The 18,631-nt window shown below is 38.0% G+C and overlaps 2 protein-coding genes across 5 annotated transcripts in view; both read left to right on the top strand.

Annotated features, from left to right (window-relative positions):
* Positions 1-18,382, top strand: part of LOC105381556 (isopenicillin-N N-acyltransferase) — a 33,175-nt gene extending 14,793 nt beyond the window's left edge. For all 3 annotated transcript variants that reach the window (XM_011551314.3, XM_011551313.3, XM_038121901.2), the window contains exons 2-9: positions 1,445-1,536; positions 12,235-12,429; positions 13,799-13,906; positions 15,149-15,250; positions 16,267-16,399; positions 17,039-17,279; positions 17,575-17,768; positions 18,242-18,382. In XM_011551314.3, coding sequence (XP_011549616.2) covers positions 1,445-1,536; positions 12,235-12,429; positions 13,799-13,906; positions 15,149-15,250; positions 16,267-16,399; positions 17,039-17,279; positions 17,575-17,768; positions 18,242-18,339 — 1,163 coding nt within the window. In that variant the 3' untranslated portion in view covers positions 18,340-18,382. The remainder of the gene's footprint in view (positions 1-1,444; positions 1,537-12,234; positions 12,430-13,798; positions 13,907-15,148; positions 15,251-16,266; positions 16,400-17,038; positions 17,280-17,574; positions 17,769-18,241) is intronic.
* Positions 5,587-7,436, top strand: LOC119693979. Of its 2 annotated transcripts, XM_048632952.1 has the most exons (3): positions 5,587-5,829; positions 6,496-6,615; positions 7,269-7,436. In XM_048632952.1, the coding sequence occupies exons 1-3, from the start codon at positions 5,688-5,690 to the stop codon at positions 7,286-7,288; spliced, it is 282 nt and encodes a 93-aa protein (XP_048488909.1). In that variant the 5' UTR covers positions 5,587-5,687; the 3' UTR covers positions 7,289-7,436. The 2 variants fall into 2 exon arrangements, with proteins under 2 accessions (XP_048488909.1, XP_048488908.1); XM_048632951.1 differs by lacking the exon at positions 5,587-5,829 and having other exon boundaries at positions 5,998-6,615.
* Positions 18,383-18,631: the final 249 nt, after the last annotated feature.

The raw sequence follows: 18,631 nt of genomic DNA, 5'->3' as shown, positions 1-18,631 counted from the left end.
TGAAGGTTAAATAATTAAATATATTCATTTTACAAAAATGTACTAACTAATGTTCGCTTTTTCGGTTCCGTTCGTCCTTTATCTGTTAAATCGTATGCAAATGTGTTTTTATTTACCAGAACTATGAATTGCCTTTTTAGTTTCAGATATGTTATTACTAGTATTGCAGAGAGCATACAAAATGCATCAAAAACTAAACAATACATTTCATTTTACGAATACTAAGGTGTACTTAAATAACTCGAAATTACATAATTACAATTATATTCTTAATAATCTGCAGAAACTGCATCCTTAGAGTGGCAATGTGAACGTAGCCTTATTTTATAAATACTTAATGAATTATGAACGTATAACGGTAGCTTAACTAATGCATCTGCGAGGACAAATATTCTAGTCTAGTATTCAGATATGTAGGCTAGTATTCAGATGTAACCTAATAAAAAAACATGACCTATACTAATACTAATGTATCATCGACACAGTACGGTCAGCATCGTTCAGATAGTTTGGTATATAATAATCTTATAATAATTAATAATATCTGCTGCGCGAGCCACGTTGTTTTATTGCACGACAGCTCTCGTTCGGTCGTTTTTCGTCAATATAGAGTACCCTCCTGTCACGTCATCATTGTCATTTGGAAAACGGCAGAATAGCGTCTCATCTGAGGAAAGCTACCTAATGAAAACCTTAAAAAAAACCTTCGCTATGCCAATCCGATGCCACTCTTTATTTGTGCACTAATAAATCATCCAAAAGCTGCCGGTTGTCAATTTCAATTCTATGTTGTTTTTCCGGGGCTTGGATTCCTTATTCAAATAAAATACGTTCAAAAATAAATATATTCATATACACAGCCAAACCATGCATCGGAATCGGTAGAAATTCTGCAAATATAATATTTGTTTTTGATGCTGTATAGTTTTTGGTTTACTTTTTGATCATGATCCAGGTAGGATACTTTGTAAAATACATACACTGACGGGCAAAGAAACAGTTCCACTCACAAAATGTCGACACCAAACAGCCCCAATTTTTTCAAATAATTAAATTAAAATTTGAACGAATTATTATTGTTTTTAGTTGGTAATATCCTAATGCTTAGTTAAATGTACTTCAATGTTGCAGAAGGCGTCATTAAGCTAGCCTTTTCCGTTTACGAGTAATTTGGCGCTTTTCTCAGTGGAAACTTTTCATTGCCCGTGAGTGTACTTATACCATAAGATAAACGTCACAATATTGAATGTGGAATTCGCACTATATTGATTGGTGGAACGCGCATGAAACGAGTTTATCGTTGTGGATACCGAACTGCTACGAACCCGTGTAGCAGCCGCTGCTGCTGACGAAGCATTGTCAGCAGTCAATTTGACATAGAAGACAAGCTAACCCAAGCTAACCCTATAAAAATAAATATTAAGAATCGTCCTCTTATTTTCAGGAGGTGTGCTGAGTGAGAAGGACATAGGCCGCCGTCGTGTCGTCCCTGTCATACACGTGGTGGGCTCGCACTACGATGTGGGATTCGATGTGGTAAGTAAAAATAATCTAACCAATGCAACGTTAAAACCTCCAGCGGATAAGCCGATTTTGATAAAATATGATTAAAAACAGTCGGGGTAACATTATAGAATAGTCCTAACAAAAATAATCGTAGATCGGTTTAGCTGTACACAGATACACAAATACGTTAAACGTTCTAACGTTAAAATTTTTAGTAAAGGGTAAGCAAAAAACTATTTTAGACACACGGGCTCTTTATGAAATGGTCACATGGCTAGATTGTCGCCGTGCGTTTGTGAATCGCCTTATTACACCACAAATGCAAACTTACGTCACTTACGATATAGCCCAATTGCCGGTTAGAGGGTTGACCTTCACCATACGCCAAATATCGACAAAGCAGAGGCTTCAATATAGTTTCCGAAAAACTAAGTTTTTGAGTGGTTCCACGTTCTCTGTCGTTAGCTTTTTATAAAGCTCGACAACTAAACGCGATTTGGACGGCACGACAAGCGATGCATGGTTTGGCTAACTTCTCACAGTATCAAAATGCTGAATAGGCTGGGTTAAATATTGACTACGTAGGTAAATCTCGCATTAAATTTTCACCACGTAAATGCCGCGTTGAAATGTTATAATTTTTTAAAACTTTAAGGGTCTGTTTCACAATGTCTGGTTAGTGGCTACCTGACGGATAAAATACATGCTGTCACTCTCTGTTATTATTTTTTAGACAGTGACAGCATGTATTTTATCCGACAGGTAGCGACTAACCAGACATTGTGGAACAGGGGCTACGTGACCACTACAATTTCATCATAACAGATACGTGTTCTCGAGATAAATTTTAACCAACAAACAAACAGACAGATACTGAAAGACATAAGAACAACAAAGTGATATTATGAGGAATCTTTTTGCATTCCTTTGAGGTATACGGAACCATAAAACAAAACTAAACAATTGTAGATAACTATTCTAAATAAACAGCATCCTTTGGAAAATGTAAAGAAAGCACGTTTTTAATTAACGTACGTCTGTGTTTCCAAGAAATAGAAATGGTAGAAACTTTGAGTGCCTAGTAGTTAAACACAATCACTGGAGTGAATCAAAAAAAGAGTCAAACGGAGAAAATGACAATAAAATTTTACAGAGTTCTCCCTTGTTTAAAAAATACACGCTTCGATGCTATATTTAACTTCTAGGTTGCAATTTCATCATATAGCTCGCTGAAGTCCGATAAATGTACTTTATATTGAACAAGCTGTACCCGAGAGCTTCGCTTCGCCTTAAAAAGTTTTCTTGTGGGAATTCCGGAATAAAGAAGTAGCCTATGTTCTTTCTCAGTGTTAAGAACATAAAGTTTCTAAACGTATGTTTTGTGTCTATGGTTAATCTGTATCCGTTTCCTTTTGTTCTTCTACAATAAATCTCCTCAAGTGGTGCTCAAGTGCATACACGGGTTTTAGTTTACGCCCTTTTATCACCAAATAACTTGCCAGTATTTTGTTCATGGTCCATCACCGGTTAAAGTGATAATAACAACGCAAAAATTTCAAAAAAAGTGTGGTGTAAAAGTCATTCTTCAAGAATTTTTATTGTTGCAAATGTAAACTGCGAGTGCCGCGTGTGTGACGGAGTCATAAGCACCTACTATAATATAATTATTATTTGGGTGCATTGTAAGGAGCAAAGTGTACAGTGCAATCGAACCTTATATTGCTCTGTGCATCAATATTCGTCTATACGTCTATACGTACAAGTGATTGTGAAAATATTGCTGCAAAACAAATGAGGCGTTTGTTAAAAAAAAAAAGAAGTTCATTTTTGGAGAAATAGATGGCGTTGTCTGAGTCTGTACCAACTCTCAAACCCTCAGAAGAAGCTCACATCTTATTCTGTGAGGCTAACGAAATGTCAAAGTGACGTAGGTACGTAGTATTCACAGAGTACATTATTTATATTTTCTCTATGAAGTAGACGCAAGGTGTAGTCCAAGAAAATATTGAAGGAACCGCATTGTCCTTTAGCGTCAATTCACACGTACCACAACACGTCGCAGCGACATAATGTGGTCAAGTTGTGGTTACGTGTGAATAGTGTGGCAGCGGCTTTTTGCAGTTGCGTTGTGGCAGCGACAAAATGTCGATGTGGTTGTGTAGTCGCTGTCGTTGCGATGTGGTAACTACGTGGTCGTATGCAGTAATAGGGAGAGGAGGTGGCCGCGGTGCCGTCGCCGCGTGGCGGCGTTGCCGACGTGATGTGGTTGCGATGTGGTCGTGTGAATTGCCACATTTTCATTTTCAATACAAAATATACGCCCGACCACACGGCGTGGTTTTGGTTGTGGCTGTGGTGTGATTGTGCTACGTCTGAATTGACTCTTTAATCTTCTTTGTTTGCCACAGCAAGTGGTTAATAATAAATTAAGATTATATGTTAAATATAGGTGTAGGTAGGTATATACTGACTGAGCAAGCAGCCTAGTGCATATAAAATATGAAAAACTATAAGTACCTCTACATGCCGCTCAAATCCTTTTTAATGAATTTAAACCCAACCCTACTTGATGGGTCATGTGCAACTCTACCTACCTGTTTGAATGCTAATGTTAGATTGCTACCTACATAACATAATCATGTTATGTAACAATGGTCAATTTACATTACCGCGAATGATTTTACTTACCTGAATGAATAGATCAGTGTGTCCTACCGGTTATGACCTATGGGGGTGGTTCACAAACTGAAGGTCACTCGAGCTATGTAAAGAGCTATGCTTGGTGTCTCTCTGAAAGATCGCATCCGGAACGAAGTAATCCGACAGAGAACTAAAGTCACCGACATAGCTCAACGAGTTAGTAAGCTTAAGTGGCAGTGGGCTTTTCACATTCTGTCGAAGAACCGATGACAGATGGGGTAAACGTGTCTGGAGTGGAGGCCGCGACTAGCCAAACGTAGTGTGGGACGCCCTCCGGCTAGATGGGGTGACGACTTGCGAAAGGTGACTGGTTATGATTGGATGCGGAAAGCTAAAGATCGCATACAGTGGTGTGCTTTGGGAGAGGCCTACGTTTAGCAGTGGACTGATATAGGCTGATGATGATGAAAATCACTTGGTAGGAAATGATCCGAACACAACCATGAATGTTTTCGCAGTTTCCAATAAATATTTCGCACATATTTCCGAGTCGCCTTAATCCATTGTTGCGCTTGGCTTTCATCATTTGGAAATTTATGATTTCCTATATTTTTACAAGTTGCGACGACACACATTCTCATCTGGTCTTGAAAGTATTTCTTTGGGATCCTACATAAATAAAAATAGAAAATCTGTTCTCGCGCGGGTAGAACTATTCACAGAATACTTCACTATCCCAAGGATCCCTGATCCCAAGCCTTATATCGGCTCGGAAAGGACGGCTCGACTAATCTGTGGCTCGCGCTACCACCATCACAACTAGTGAGTTCTTATTCTGAGTTTAGTACTCTTTGCTCTCTATGTAATTTTTGACAGTTGGTACACTACGTTTTCACGCCATCTATCGGCTTACCCAAAAACTCAACTGACAGCTGTCAAGGAAAACGGCTCATTGCGTTTGCGTTTCATTGTGGCGCCATCTTGCCATTGACGTCTTTCCAAACAAGACATCATTTCAATTTCCCGCCTAAGGAGGTTGCTACACGATTGTCAGCAGGGGGCGCCACGTTAGCAGAAAAGGCGCTAACTTCACATCATCTACGACGAGTCAAAACCATCGAGGAAGTTCCTATCATCACCGCTAGTTGCAATTTTGGTGCAAACTTGGCGCTACTGTCGGGCGTTTGCTAACCAATCACAGCGCAGTGTCTACTGTCTATGACGTCTATGGTCTACAACTAACTTCACACTGACGCTCATACGCTTACGGGTTTACGCTAAAATTAAGAAATCAATTTGTTCACTCGCCATATTGTTTCCGAATTTGTAATAATTTCTGCTATTGAGAAAGAAAAGTTACTAATACCTATTACTTGCTTACAATTGTAACATAAACTAACAAGTATTATAAATTAAGTTAACAAGTAACAAAATAAACGTAAGTGTTGTTAGGCTTTGTAAACTTGTGACTTAGGCTGGTGTATTGTTGCTTTTCATTTTACTTTATTTTGCGTGTATTTGTTTTTTAATAGCATATCACAATGGAAAAGGTAAACATTCACAAGAGGGGGACATGCAAGGGAACCCTCACAAGGATGAAAAATAAATTAACGCCAGATTACATCAAGGAATGTTCATCACAAATGCTATCTTTAATGGAGGAAAGAATAAGAACTTGTTTCGGTGAGTACGAACAATTAAACTCAGTAATTGGGGATGACGAAGACCCAACAGAAACCGAGGAGTGTTTCTTCCATTGCATCGAATTAATTCATTGTGCAATTTCTGATAGGAACCGTGTAGGGGACGGACAAGTTAGGACAAACATCACAAGTTCTAAGATAAAGCTACCTGATGTTCAAATAAAACCCTTCGATGGGAATTACCTAGAATATCGTCCTTTCATTGAAATGTTCACAGCTCTTATCCACAATGACACAATGACTGATGATGTACAAAAACTATTTTATCTGCGCAGCTACCTTAAGGGTGAACCTTACGATTTCATTAAAAACTTACCAGTGGTAGGCACAAGCTATGTAGAAGCACTAACAATTCTAAAAAATCGTTATGATAACACATGCAGGATTATTTATGAGCACATCTTCTGCTTATTTGATTTGGCCGGCATGGAGGGCTATTCTAATGCCTCCAGTTTAAGACAGCTAATCTCACAAGTTAAGCAGAACATTGCTGCATTAAAGAACTTAGGGGAGGCCGTTGATCAGTGGGATAATGTGATGGTTTGCTTGCTTATTAGGAAAATTGACTCTGAGAGTAGTAAAGCTTATTATTTGCAACATAATAACAATGCAAAGCCTACATTGAGCGAATTTCTAACATTTCTAGAGCAACGTGCCTTTGCCCTCGAGAGCATGGAAGGTAAAAGAGAAACACAAAGTGTTTCTATGCCGAGGAAACTTCAGGTGTCCAACGTGGTTGTGAAGGAAGCAAAATGCCTGTACTGTGGTAAGTTAAAACATAAAGTTTTTGCATGCCCAGCCTTTATGCTGGCCACTATAGATGAAAGACTCAAGTTTGTAAATAGAAATAGTCTTTGCAAAATATGTCTGAACTCACACAAGGGCAGATGTAAGTTTCATTTCAAGTGCCAAAACTGTAAACAAGGCCATAATTCCCTACTGCACCAACTTAGTGATCAAGATACCCTAAAGGAAACAAACAATGTCTCACTCATGTCCGGCATGAACAACAAATCACAAGTTTTGTTGCCCACCGCTAAGGTAAAGTTAGTTTGCAAAAACGGCAAAGAGATCATTGTCAAGGCTTTATTGGACTCTGGTAGCCAATCTTCCTTTATCACTACAAAATTAGCACAAACAATAGGGAAACAACTCATGCCAAACACAATTAATATTGTCGGAATAGCGAACACTGAGAAGGATGTAAGACATTCTGTCAACTTGGATATATATTCATGTGCTTACCCCTACAAAGTACAAACAAACTGTTTAGTGGTGGATAATATCACCACAAACCTGCCACAAAAGTCTTTTGACATCAACGGTATAAAAATACCAAGTGGAATAAGGCTGGCCGATGACTCCTTTCACACAAATAGCCAGATAGATATTTTACTTGCTGCCGATATCTTTTTCCAGGTGCTTCTGCCGCAGCCTGAGAAGCTCCAACAACGTGATGCTACACAACCCTGCTTCATACACACACACTTTGGATATGTAGTAGGAGGTAGTCTCCCGAGCTCAACTCAACAAGGAACTGCTGTTTCATTATTTTGCCAAGAATGTGAAACTGACATTGGTAAAACAGTAAGTGGCTTTTGGAAAACTGAATCTGTGCCTGAAATATTTGCAGAACATACGTCTGAGCAACTATATTGTGAAAAATATTTTGAGGAAACCATTAAGTTAAATGATAACCGGTTTGAAGTGTCAATGCCCCTCAAGGTACCAATTTATGATGTGAACAATGTATTAGGAGATTCACTTGGTCTAGCACTGAAAAGGTTTTTAAATCTTGAAAAAAGGTTTCAAAATCATCATGAATTATTTCAAGAATACCAGAAATTTATTCATGAGTACATTGACCTAGGTCATGCTTCTTATGTTGATATATCTGACTATGATCTAACAAAAGATGCCGTTTTTTTTCTACCGCATCACCCGGTGATTAGAGAGGAGGCTATAACCACCAAATTAAGAACTGTCTTTGACGGGGCTATGAAAGGAAGCAATAAGATTTCATTAAATGATATTTTATTAAATGGACCTGTAGTTCAACCAGAATTATTTGACATTCTGTTGTCATTCAGAGTTAATAAGTACTTCTTTGTCTGCGATATTAGACGTATGTTCCGCAATGTGCTTCTGGACAAAGAGCAAAGATCTCTGCAAAATATCCTCTGGCGGGACAGTCCAGATGAACCTATTCGCTGCCTTCAATTGAAGACTCTCACATATGGTCTAAAGAATAGTCCATATCTCGCGACAAGATGCTTAAATGAACTGGCACACCGATTTAAAGAGCAGTATCCAAAAGCTACTTCTGTTCTTTTAAATTCAACATTTGTTGATGATATTTTATATACAGACAATGATAAGGATAGCATTGTTGAAACAAAAGCTCAATTGATTCAGTTACTTTCAAAAGGGAGTTTTGAATTGCATAAATGGTCTAGTAACGATAAAGATATCTTAGCTGATATACCTATGGAACAGCAGATTTTTGGGGAGAAAGAGTTAAAACATGATATTAAAACCTTAGGTTTAAAGTTAGATATTGAAGGAGATTCTTTCATATTATCATGTCAAGTTCCTGATCAAGTCCCTCAGACAAAGAGACAGATTTTAAGTTTCATTAGTCAGTTTTATGATCCATTGGGCATAGCTGGTCCAGTTTTCGTTCAGGCCAAAGTCATTATACAAAAACTGTGGCAATCAAGTGTGGGCTGGGATTCTGTTCCACCACCACTTTTAAAAAAAGAATGGCTACAATTTTATGATGATTTAATTAATATGCCACCAATCAAAGTCAAAAGAAATGTATGCACAGATGACCAAGAACAAGTACATTTAATCGGTTTCTCAGATTCATCAGCCATTGCCTATGGATGTGCTATCTATTTAAGAGTAGTGGATAAACATGGTAAAGTAAGCATGTCTCTTCTTTGCTCTAAGTCGAGAATTGCACCAAAAGATAGTAAGTTGTCAATACCACGCTTAGAATTGAATGCAGCATTACTTATGTCTAAGGTAATGAAGAGAGTATATAATACCTTAAGTAATAAAATTACAATCCAAAATGTGCATTTAGTTAGCGATTCACAAGTAGTATTGGCCTGGCTGAAAACTGATCCAACAAGGTTAAATGCTTATATAGCCAATCGAGTAAAATTAATTCAACAGTATACAAACGACTGTCAGTGGTCATACATAAGGACAGATCAGAACCCGGCTGATTGTTTAAGTAGGGGAGTCAAGCCTAGTGAACTCCAAAACCATGAGCTATGGTTTTCAGGCCCAGCATGTGTATACAATACTAATTACAGTTTTGACGATTGTGGTTCTGATGTCCTTAAGAACGATTTACCTGAGGTAAAAATTAAGAATCCAAAGTGTCGTGAAGCGGTTTGTGTAGCATCACAAAAACAGGGTACGATATTTTCTAATTTGTTAGAGAAATACTCTAATATTAATAAGGTCATAGAAGTTCTGGCTTTTGTAATAAGATTTTGTGAAAATATAAAGCTAGGCTCTCATAAAATTACAAATAATTTTATAACTTATGCAGAAAGAAATAATGCTTTGCTGTTATTGATAAAAAATGAACAAGAAATTTATTTCAAAGATGATATTGCTGCATTACGGGCAAATAGATCAGTCTCATCTGAATTAAAAGGACTGAACCCGTTTCTTGATGTAAGAGGTATTTTAAGGGTAGGGGGAAGATTACAAAACTCTGCATTACCTTATAGCCAAAAACATCAAATAATTTTACCAAAAAATTCAAAAATCGTTCAACTAATAGTTGAAAATGAACATAAAAAGTTGCTTCATGCAGGCCAAAAACATGTATTATCTTCTTTAAATATGCGTTATTGGATAATAAATGGCATAAGAATAGTAAAAAGGTATATTCATAGATGTGTAACATGTTTTCGGTTTAAAGGAGTGACAGCAAAACAGTTAATGGGGTCACTACCGGCTGACAGGCTTCATGCTAGCAGGCCTTTTGAGAAGGTAGGGATAGATTTTGCAGGACCTATAATGATTAAACAGTCTCGGGTTAGAAGCGTAATCACGACTAAAGGCTACATCGCTGTTTATGTGTGTTTTGTGACAAAAGCTGTTCATTTAGAATTGGTTTCGGACCTCACGACTGACACCTTTTTGGCATCATTTAAGCGTTTTTCTTCTAGAAGGAATTGTCCAAGCGAAGTGTACTGTGATAATGCCGGTACGTTTAAGTCGGCTAAGACAAAATTAACTGAACTCTATAAATTAAATAATTCAACAATACACCAGTCTCAGGTACAAGCTCAAACTGCTAAGTTAGGGATCAATTTCCATTTTATTCCTAGTTATTCCCCAGTGTTTGCTGGTCTTTGGGAGGCTGCTGTAAAAAGTGTGAAACATCACCTTAAAAGAATTCTAGGTTCTCAAGTATTTACTTACGAACAATTGTATACATTATTGGTACAAATAGAAGGAATTTTGAATTCACGACCAATAACTCCAATGTCGTCCGATGTCGAAGATCTTTCTTTTTTGACTCCTGGTCATTTCTTAACCGGAGCACCTTTAACTTGTATACCTGATCAAGATCTCACGAACACACCTGATAACCAAATTAAGTTTTGGCATAAATGTACTGCCTTGCAACAAAGATTTTGGAAGTATTGGGCGAAACAGTATTTAAATATGTTACAAAATCGTCCTAAGTGGAAAGATACTTTACCAAATGTAAAAGTAGGGTCTCTTGTTATCTTAAAAGAGTTAGATACAGCTCCCATGGTGTGGCCTATGGCCAGAGTCACTAAAATTTTTCCTGGTAAAGATGGCAACGTGCGAGCATTAGAAGTTAGGAAAGCTAATGGTAGGTGTCATACTACCTCTATATCAAAAATATGTATTTTGCCAATAGAATATTAGATAAGTGTCTTAAGTTTGTTATACTCTGTCTAACTTACTTTTATAAAATAATAAGAATAAAGTTACTAATATGTAAGTAGGTACTTTAAATATGTAAAAACTCATGTTTAGTTATAACAACTCAACTTTAAGCTTATGTATTTCATGATTTATTTTGTATTTATAAAGTGCAACTTTAAATATGTAACAACTCATGTTAAGTTATAAAAATTAGATAAGCAAAGGCAGAGACATTGTTTAAAAGTTTATTCATAAAAGTAAACTTATTTTAATTAATACAACAATAAGGAAACTATTAACTGTACAGTACATAATTCAGTTGTAACTTGTAGCACATACATTTATTATTATAAAAATGTTTAAAACCTATAAATTCATACAGTCCACTGTTATAGTTATCTATACTATGAAGTTATGTGAATCAAGTTAGTAGACAATTGTTTTTTTTCTGTGTTAGGAGTATGTTAAGAACATAAAGTTTCTAAACGTATGTTTTGTGTCTATGGTTAATCTGTATCCGTTTCCTTTTGTTCTTCTACAATAAATCTCCTCAAGTGCATACACGGGTTTTAGTTTACGCCCTTTTATCACCAAATAACTTGCCAGTATTTTGTTCACTCAGTGTCTAGCTAGACCAATATGTATACCAAATTTCATTGAAATCCGTTCAGTAGTTTTGACGTGAAAGAGTAACAGACAGACAGACACAGTTACTTTCGCATTTATAATATTAGTTAGGATATAGAGTTAGGATTAGGTTTAAATTTATCCTTACCTCTAATATTATGGATCAGAAACTTTGTATGGCTGTCCGTTACTGTTGAACCTAAAAACGACTAAACGCATTTTCACGAAATTTCATATGCAGGAAAACCCTCTACTAACACATAGGCTACCTATTTTTAATCCAGAAATTCCCACAGCAAAACCTTAATCACGGGTTCTAAAGTTGGGTACTGACCAACGTTACAGACTGTAATGTAACATTCCCATCGTGCATGTTACGCAACGCTGTGTTCTAAAAGCGGCTCGTTGCTCGCTGGTTTTCCTGTAACACTACGTACCTACTGACTGCACGAATGCTCGCTGTGTAACATGGTACATTACACCTCGTCACGTCGGTTAAAATTCCTTTAAAAATACGTCCGCCTCGCTTAATCTACACAACACAAACACTCACACCTTGTACTAAAGTACTCCCTTGCGGGGTAGGCATTGCCCCCCCCACTTTTCGCCAGTGTTATGTTAGTCCCTATGTAATAGGGGGCGGGCCTATTGCAATTTTACGGGCACATCCAAGACCCGAGAACAAATATCTGTGTTTTAAACAAATATCTGTCCCAGCCGGGAATCGAACCCGGGACCTTCAGCTCAGTAGTCAGGGTCACTAACCACTACGCCATTCGGTCGTCGGTCGCTTAATCTACTAACAAATATATACATCTGAAACCCCCAGGGCCGCAACTTCGAGGGCGTCATCAAGGAGTTCCTGGCCACCTTCGCCAGTCTCCGGGACTTCGAGAAGCAGTACAAGACAGAGGCGGGTCGGGAGGCCTATGAGAAGACCCTCAGCAACATGCTGGAGAGGTACCCTTACTATGTGAAGGAGGTCCAGGGTATAGCTGATGGGGCTAAGGTGCCGTTTCATCAGGTAATGTGGAACTGAAGTTTTAAGCCATATTTTTGATTGAGTTTTGAGTTAAGGAGGAAATCCAAAGAATAAATTGATGTAGTTATGCCTTTTAAGGGGTAATATAGCAATTAGCACATTAATTTAAAGTGATAGGAATTTGAGCGGAATCGGACTGCACAACTAGGTAGAGTTCGGTCCAAACAGCTTGATAGTTCCTGAAGTTAGCACCGATTGCACTTTTGTGCTTGGTTAAACTAACCAACTGTCAATCTTTAATAATGAATAGGCGGTTTGTTAGTTTGAAAAGGTACAAAAGTGCATTAGCTGTTAACTTCGGAACTAACAAGTTGTTTGAATCGAACTATATACCTAAGGTTTTACGATAGCTTAGTTTGAGGTACTGAATGAAACTGCCGCCAGACTATACCTTCTTTAGTGTTCTTAGTTTCTTATACTAGCTAGATCCATGGTTGCTCTTCATAGTACTAACTAATACTATGTTGTGTATTCCGTATTATTATTGACGATGACAAGCTAACGAACTTGTAAATAATACAGTTCAGTATTGCTGATTTGCTGAACAATAGAATATAGACAGTAAAAATATTTTTGCCCGATTCGTCATGGTTTCTACTTACTTGTTGTTATGTTGTGATAGAATGCAACAGACAGTACAATATAGTAGTAATAGGTATGTGTAGAGAATAGCTAGGTTTCTTGACTTTGCCATATAGAAAATTGTCATATTAGCCTATTGTTAATGTTTTCCTTTTAGAAACACCGTATTTTCCTACAGTATTCAAAGGATTTCAAACGTTTTCTTTGTAATTTTGCTGTCATCAACTCATCATATTAAATAGCTTTGTATTGTGGCTTATTCTGGGTTTATTGTGCCGTTTATAATATAAGTATAATTTTAGTAGGTAGGTAATATGTCTTTCTTGCGAGTGATTGGCGTACAATTGCGATGGTTTCCTTTAAGTATGCCAGCATATCTTTTTGCTCTTGGCTGTAGTGCTCATCATCCTCAACAGTTCATGATCCACCCATCATACACATGAATCCGTGACTTTCTGTCTTAAAAGTGGATTAAGACTTACTACTCTACGCGTCTGAGTCCTTGCACAGGGCGCGAGACGCGCACGTCAGGACGCGACAAAAGTTTCGCGTCGCGTCGCGCTCGCTCTCGAAGCCTCTCGTTTTGGTGTGCGCGTTCTTGCAACCCGTGCTAGGCCTTCAGGGCTACGGATATCTTGTCACATCTCGTATGAAAGCATGCGCTCCACCATATGTCCATATTGTCCATACAGTATTACAACCATTTCTTTTGAAAGGATCATTGGTACTCCTCCTTTTACCCCTTGGGTAACGACGACCTCTCCCCCAGCTGTTCCTGCTGCACATGGACGACATCATCGACACCGTCAACGACAACCAGATCGTGCGCAATGACACCGGCGGCTGCTCGTCCGTCGCCATCAACACCCCACAAGCGGTAAGATTCAACCGATCGAGCAGTGAAAACTACAGTCGTCGAAATATAATAGGCCCGTTTGGACAGCTACACAAATTTCCTATTTACTCTTGATTTACTTGACGAAATACATAATTGGGCTTATAATTTTATGGCTAAAAGAAAAAAGAACTTTTGAAGCATCAAAAGTTACTTATTGTATAGATTTTTATGATTTAGATTTGACACCAGCTGTCATCCCATCCATACATTTTGGAGCTGTCTAAACGGGCCTCTTATATTTCGACGACTGTACGCAAAATTGTAGCGAGAGTGTACTGTGTAGCGATAGTTAGCGACTCTCCCGAGCATTCATGTTAAAGATTACCTTTCGGCATTGTAACGCCACGGATTTCTTGGACGAATTTATACGAACTTATAGAAATTCACACAAGTGCGTCCATCGGCATTATCGACGCTTCTCCATACATTTATAAACATCCGTTTGGTCCGATACGTACGATACCGATAGGTAAAATGGATGCGTATTGACGATCGCCTTTTCACGTTATTTGATGATGTCCATCTAAAATTTTATCATTGTCGAGTTTTAACTGACAACGCACCCCGTAATTTTTCGTGGTTGAATTTACTGATTACAGAAGGGTACTCTTTTGGCTTACATAACGTTAATATCTATATTTCATCAAAGTTGGTAAAATAATTAAATTATATCGATTGTTACAAAATGTTTAATATTTTTACCGTATAGCGCCATCTGCTAAACAACATGAGAAAGTCTACGCATTGCTTCTGGGTAGAGCAGTAGAAAATTGTTTACGATCCTTGACGTAGAGTGTTATGTATCTAGTTCCCAACAAGCCCACATCCCAGCCCGATTTCACCATTGAAGAATAAGGCCTAATTATATATATTTGTGTTTTAGTTCTCGTCTGGAAATGTTATGACTAAGTTTCAGGAAGTACTTATTTCATAAATTTCAGAATCATAACTTTAGTTACCACCACTATCCCGGTGGATAAAAATAATTTAAGTTTTTAATTATTTGTATAATCTATCTTGATTATCTTGACCTCAAGTCACAAACTCACAATGGGTACTTTTGAGATGGGTGCAACAGAATGCACCACTTTTACCTGTAATATTACTTACTGTGATATTATTTATATGTATATTCATATGCAAGTTTTTAATTACTATTTGTTTATTTTAATCTAAACGTAAATGTTACTTGAATTAACTCTTTATTATTATCCTTTCCAGAATGTTCTCGGCCACACCGAGGACGCTCTCTCGGAGACTCTGAACCACTTCTACATCCTGTCCGCCCACATCATCCCCACCCTCGAAGATCAACAAAAGGGGGTATGTTCATCCACACAAAACTATTCATATGTGATATATATAAAGCTAATAAGTAGACTGGATAAAGATATAGGGGTATCGGGGGCATATTGTGAAAAAAACACATCATCGCTTTAGTGGTAGAAATAACAGCTTATTTCATAGCGATATTCGGATAATTATCTGTAAGTATAATGTAAGAAGGTACATATGTACTCCTGGGTTCTGAAACTTCTGAAAGACCTGACCGCAGCGAATTTTTGACTAATAAGCATAGTCTGCAGATGGTACCAATTTTAAGATCGACTGAACACCTGCATACCTTGGCCTCGTCACCTACTAACACACAGCAGAGTATACCTCCTACCTTACATCTGGTTTACTTATAATACTAACACCAGATTACTACACTTTTCAAGTGCAATTATCTAATTGGCAAATGGGGTTATCATAGTCTTTAATTACTGGTTTCCTTCTTAATTGTCTGGGTACAGTGAAACCCATGACAATTACAACATTTGCTATCGAAATTTAACTCTTACGGCTCCTGGAAATAGGGGTAGTCAAAAGTCTAGACTAGCGTATCTTCAAGTATACTCACATTAAAATTAAACGCCTCACTGGCTTTCTTATCTTACGAGATATTCTATCTACACGGGGCTTAGAGTCTGAATGTTAGTGTTTTAGACAATGTACTAATGACCTAACTTTTGAGATTTTTATCTCTACGAGAGAATAATTATAATCCTTTTACATGGTCCGCTTACTGACCGTGAAAATAATTAGTAGCTAAATATGTTTTTATTCAATTAGGATAGTGTACTTACCTACCTCCAAGTCTGAGTATGGTAGAGTCATAATAAAATCTCTTTGTTTTTCTAGGAGACCTCAAAATTCTGGTTCCATATCACACATAAGTACATAATTTACCGTGTTCCAGGCCTTTTCCCACTGTGTTTCTATTGGCCTGGGGCAAACACACTGCCTTAAGTTTCCAACAGTACAATCGCTCATGCTATTTCCACCTTTATTTCCAGGCGGTAGAGGAGCGTTTCGCTTCGCTCTGCTACGCCGGTCAGCTGCCAGGCTACACCAGTGGGTTCAACGAGCATGGTATGGTCTTCTCCATCAACACCCTGAGCCCTAAAGCCTTGAAGCCTGGCGGTACACGTGAGTACATAGACCACTGACCACAGAACTTATTAGGAGAGCACGTCATATTTATGTGAAATTTTGTATATTAATTTCATGTAAGTTATCTTGGATCGAGTAGAAGCATCGGTCCAAGAGAAAAGTTTTTAGTTTATTGTGGTATTTTGAAGGATCTGTTTGAGATGTGATTACTATGAGAAGGTTGTTTGTTATATATTATGATAGCCATATAATATGGACTCTCGTGAAGTATTTTTACAAGCACCGGTTGTATAAAAATAATAATCTCATTGACATAAACAACGCAAGAGTTTATTACACTCCCAAGCAAACACAGGCTACAAAATGTTTCATAATTACATAACAATAATATATGTATAACTGACTACTCCGTCATGCAAATGCATCATCTTGCTTTTCAATATGAGTCCGACGTGTTTCATCATCAACATCATTTACATTAACAACTACGGAACCATCATTATCAGCTTAGAAGCAGCACACCACTCTTTCTCCATCCACTCTTTATACCGGAAACCCAGGGATCCAACGTCTTACCTGGCTTAATGTGACTCAAGCCAGACTAGCTCGTTATTTCTATACGAGAACAAATAATTAAACTTTGTTTGTTTGTAAACCCCTGTTTTTAAATTCCAGCCCGAACCTTCATAACCAGAGCCATGCTGGCAGCCAAGAGTGTAGAAGAAGTAGAGCGGGTTTTGACCGACAAAGGTCTTGGTATCGGCAACGGGTTTTCCCTCAACCTGTTCTGGACTAACCCCACCGGCCCTCGGCAACTCTTCAACATCGAAGTAGCCCCAGAGCTGAAGGCTGATCGCTCCCAGATCAATATACAGAAGTACGAGATGAACGGTGATGCTTTGGTGCATTGCAACAAGTAAGTGCTGTGGTTGTCGGTAAAGATGGAATGCCACTACATCGTAATCCGCGTCTAGGTAAGCGTCCACTTATCGGTATCGCATGGAGGTTTATAAGTTCTTCGTAACAGATTTCAAGTATTTTATCCCTCAAATTCCGAAGGTTCTTTCGTTAAAAAAAAGTTAGGATGATTGACGCCTTTTCTATACTAACGTAGTACCTCAAAACTGAGCCCCATAAAATGAAGATAAGACACGTTTCCCATGCATTATACTTTTCCATCATGCTCACCATTGATCATATATCCTCTCCAGATACCAGCGTCTGAACCTCACAGAAGTCCGAGGGCCGATCATCGATAGCAGCGTGGCTCGTCTGTCCATGATCCACGGCCACGCCAAACCCACCTCCAAGGGGGATGTAGAGAACATCATATCTGACATCAGCGGGAAAGAATTCCGTGTGTTCGAGGATCGGAAGACTGCGCAGGTCAAGACTATATGTGCAGGTAAAAGCTTCTGGCGTGTGAGGGTCCTTCCCAGAGATACTTCGGGCCTGTTTCCCAATTTGGTGGTTACCTGTGGGATAAAAGACATGCTGTCGCTCTCTATAATTAGGTATATTTTATACAGTGACATCATGTTTTTTTATCCCAGAGGTAGCCATTATCGTGACAATGCGAAACAGGACCTTATAGTTACCAAGACTGCGTTGTACATAAATTACATAATGTGGAAAAGCTGAATAGTTAAGTAGAAAGGGACTGAATCAGGAGGTCATTTTGAATAACCTTTGTTCTACAAAGTTTGGATATCCGCTTTCTGGTTTCTACCAGCATTCTAGACAGCAAGTAGGGCCTGAGAATTAATCTTACTGTGCAATCATTTCACCACGGTCACAAACGCTGAACTCTTGCAATCCGAATGTAATTCCTATGGAAGGAAGAACCTTTCGATTACTTATTCGTTTGTTTCTTCCCAGGAATTTTCGACCTGGACCAAAGATCGTGGAGCCTCTACATCAACCAGCCCAACTCATCTGAGCCCGTCGCCACTATTCCGATCGTGTTTACATTTTAACTATTAACTATAAATATTAATTAAATAAATTATTATAATAATAGGAATTACTTATTGAAAAATATATTTAGTGTTGAGTGAAGGTTTACTCTAGTTTCCAACATGAATTAGTCTAAGGCAAATACTTAGGCATGGTTACTTAAAACCAGAGTAAGCGTCCAGTAGATATTGTAGCGCTAAAGCATAGTAATTAGGATAAAGTAAGTTATTAGAAACAAAATGCAGTATCGCAACTGTTCAATTATTATCGTTATTATCTTGTGTGTTGCCGACTATCGACTTGCTAAAAACT

This window comes from Plutella xylostella, chromosome Z (genome assembly GCF_932276165.1).
Source record: "Plutella xylostella chromosome Z, ilPluXylo3.1, whole genome shotgun sequence".
NCBI classification, from domain to species: Eukaryota; Metazoa; Arthropoda; class Insecta; order Lepidoptera; family Plutellidae; genus Plutella; species Plutella xylostella.
Note: the sequence above shows the minus strand (reverse complement) of the source record. Positions and strands in the feature narration are given on the sequence as shown.

Excerpts from the sequence above, each read along its gene's own strand:
- LOC119693979 (XM_048632951.1), top strand. The coding sequence starts at position 6,057 with ATGTTCACAGCTCTTATCCACAATGACACAATGACTGATGATGTACAA. Across the intron at positions 6,616-7,268 it reads AGCAAAATGCCTGTACTGTG|GTGCTTCTGCCGCAGCCTGA; the intron begins GTAAGTTAAAAC and ends ATCTTTTTCCAG.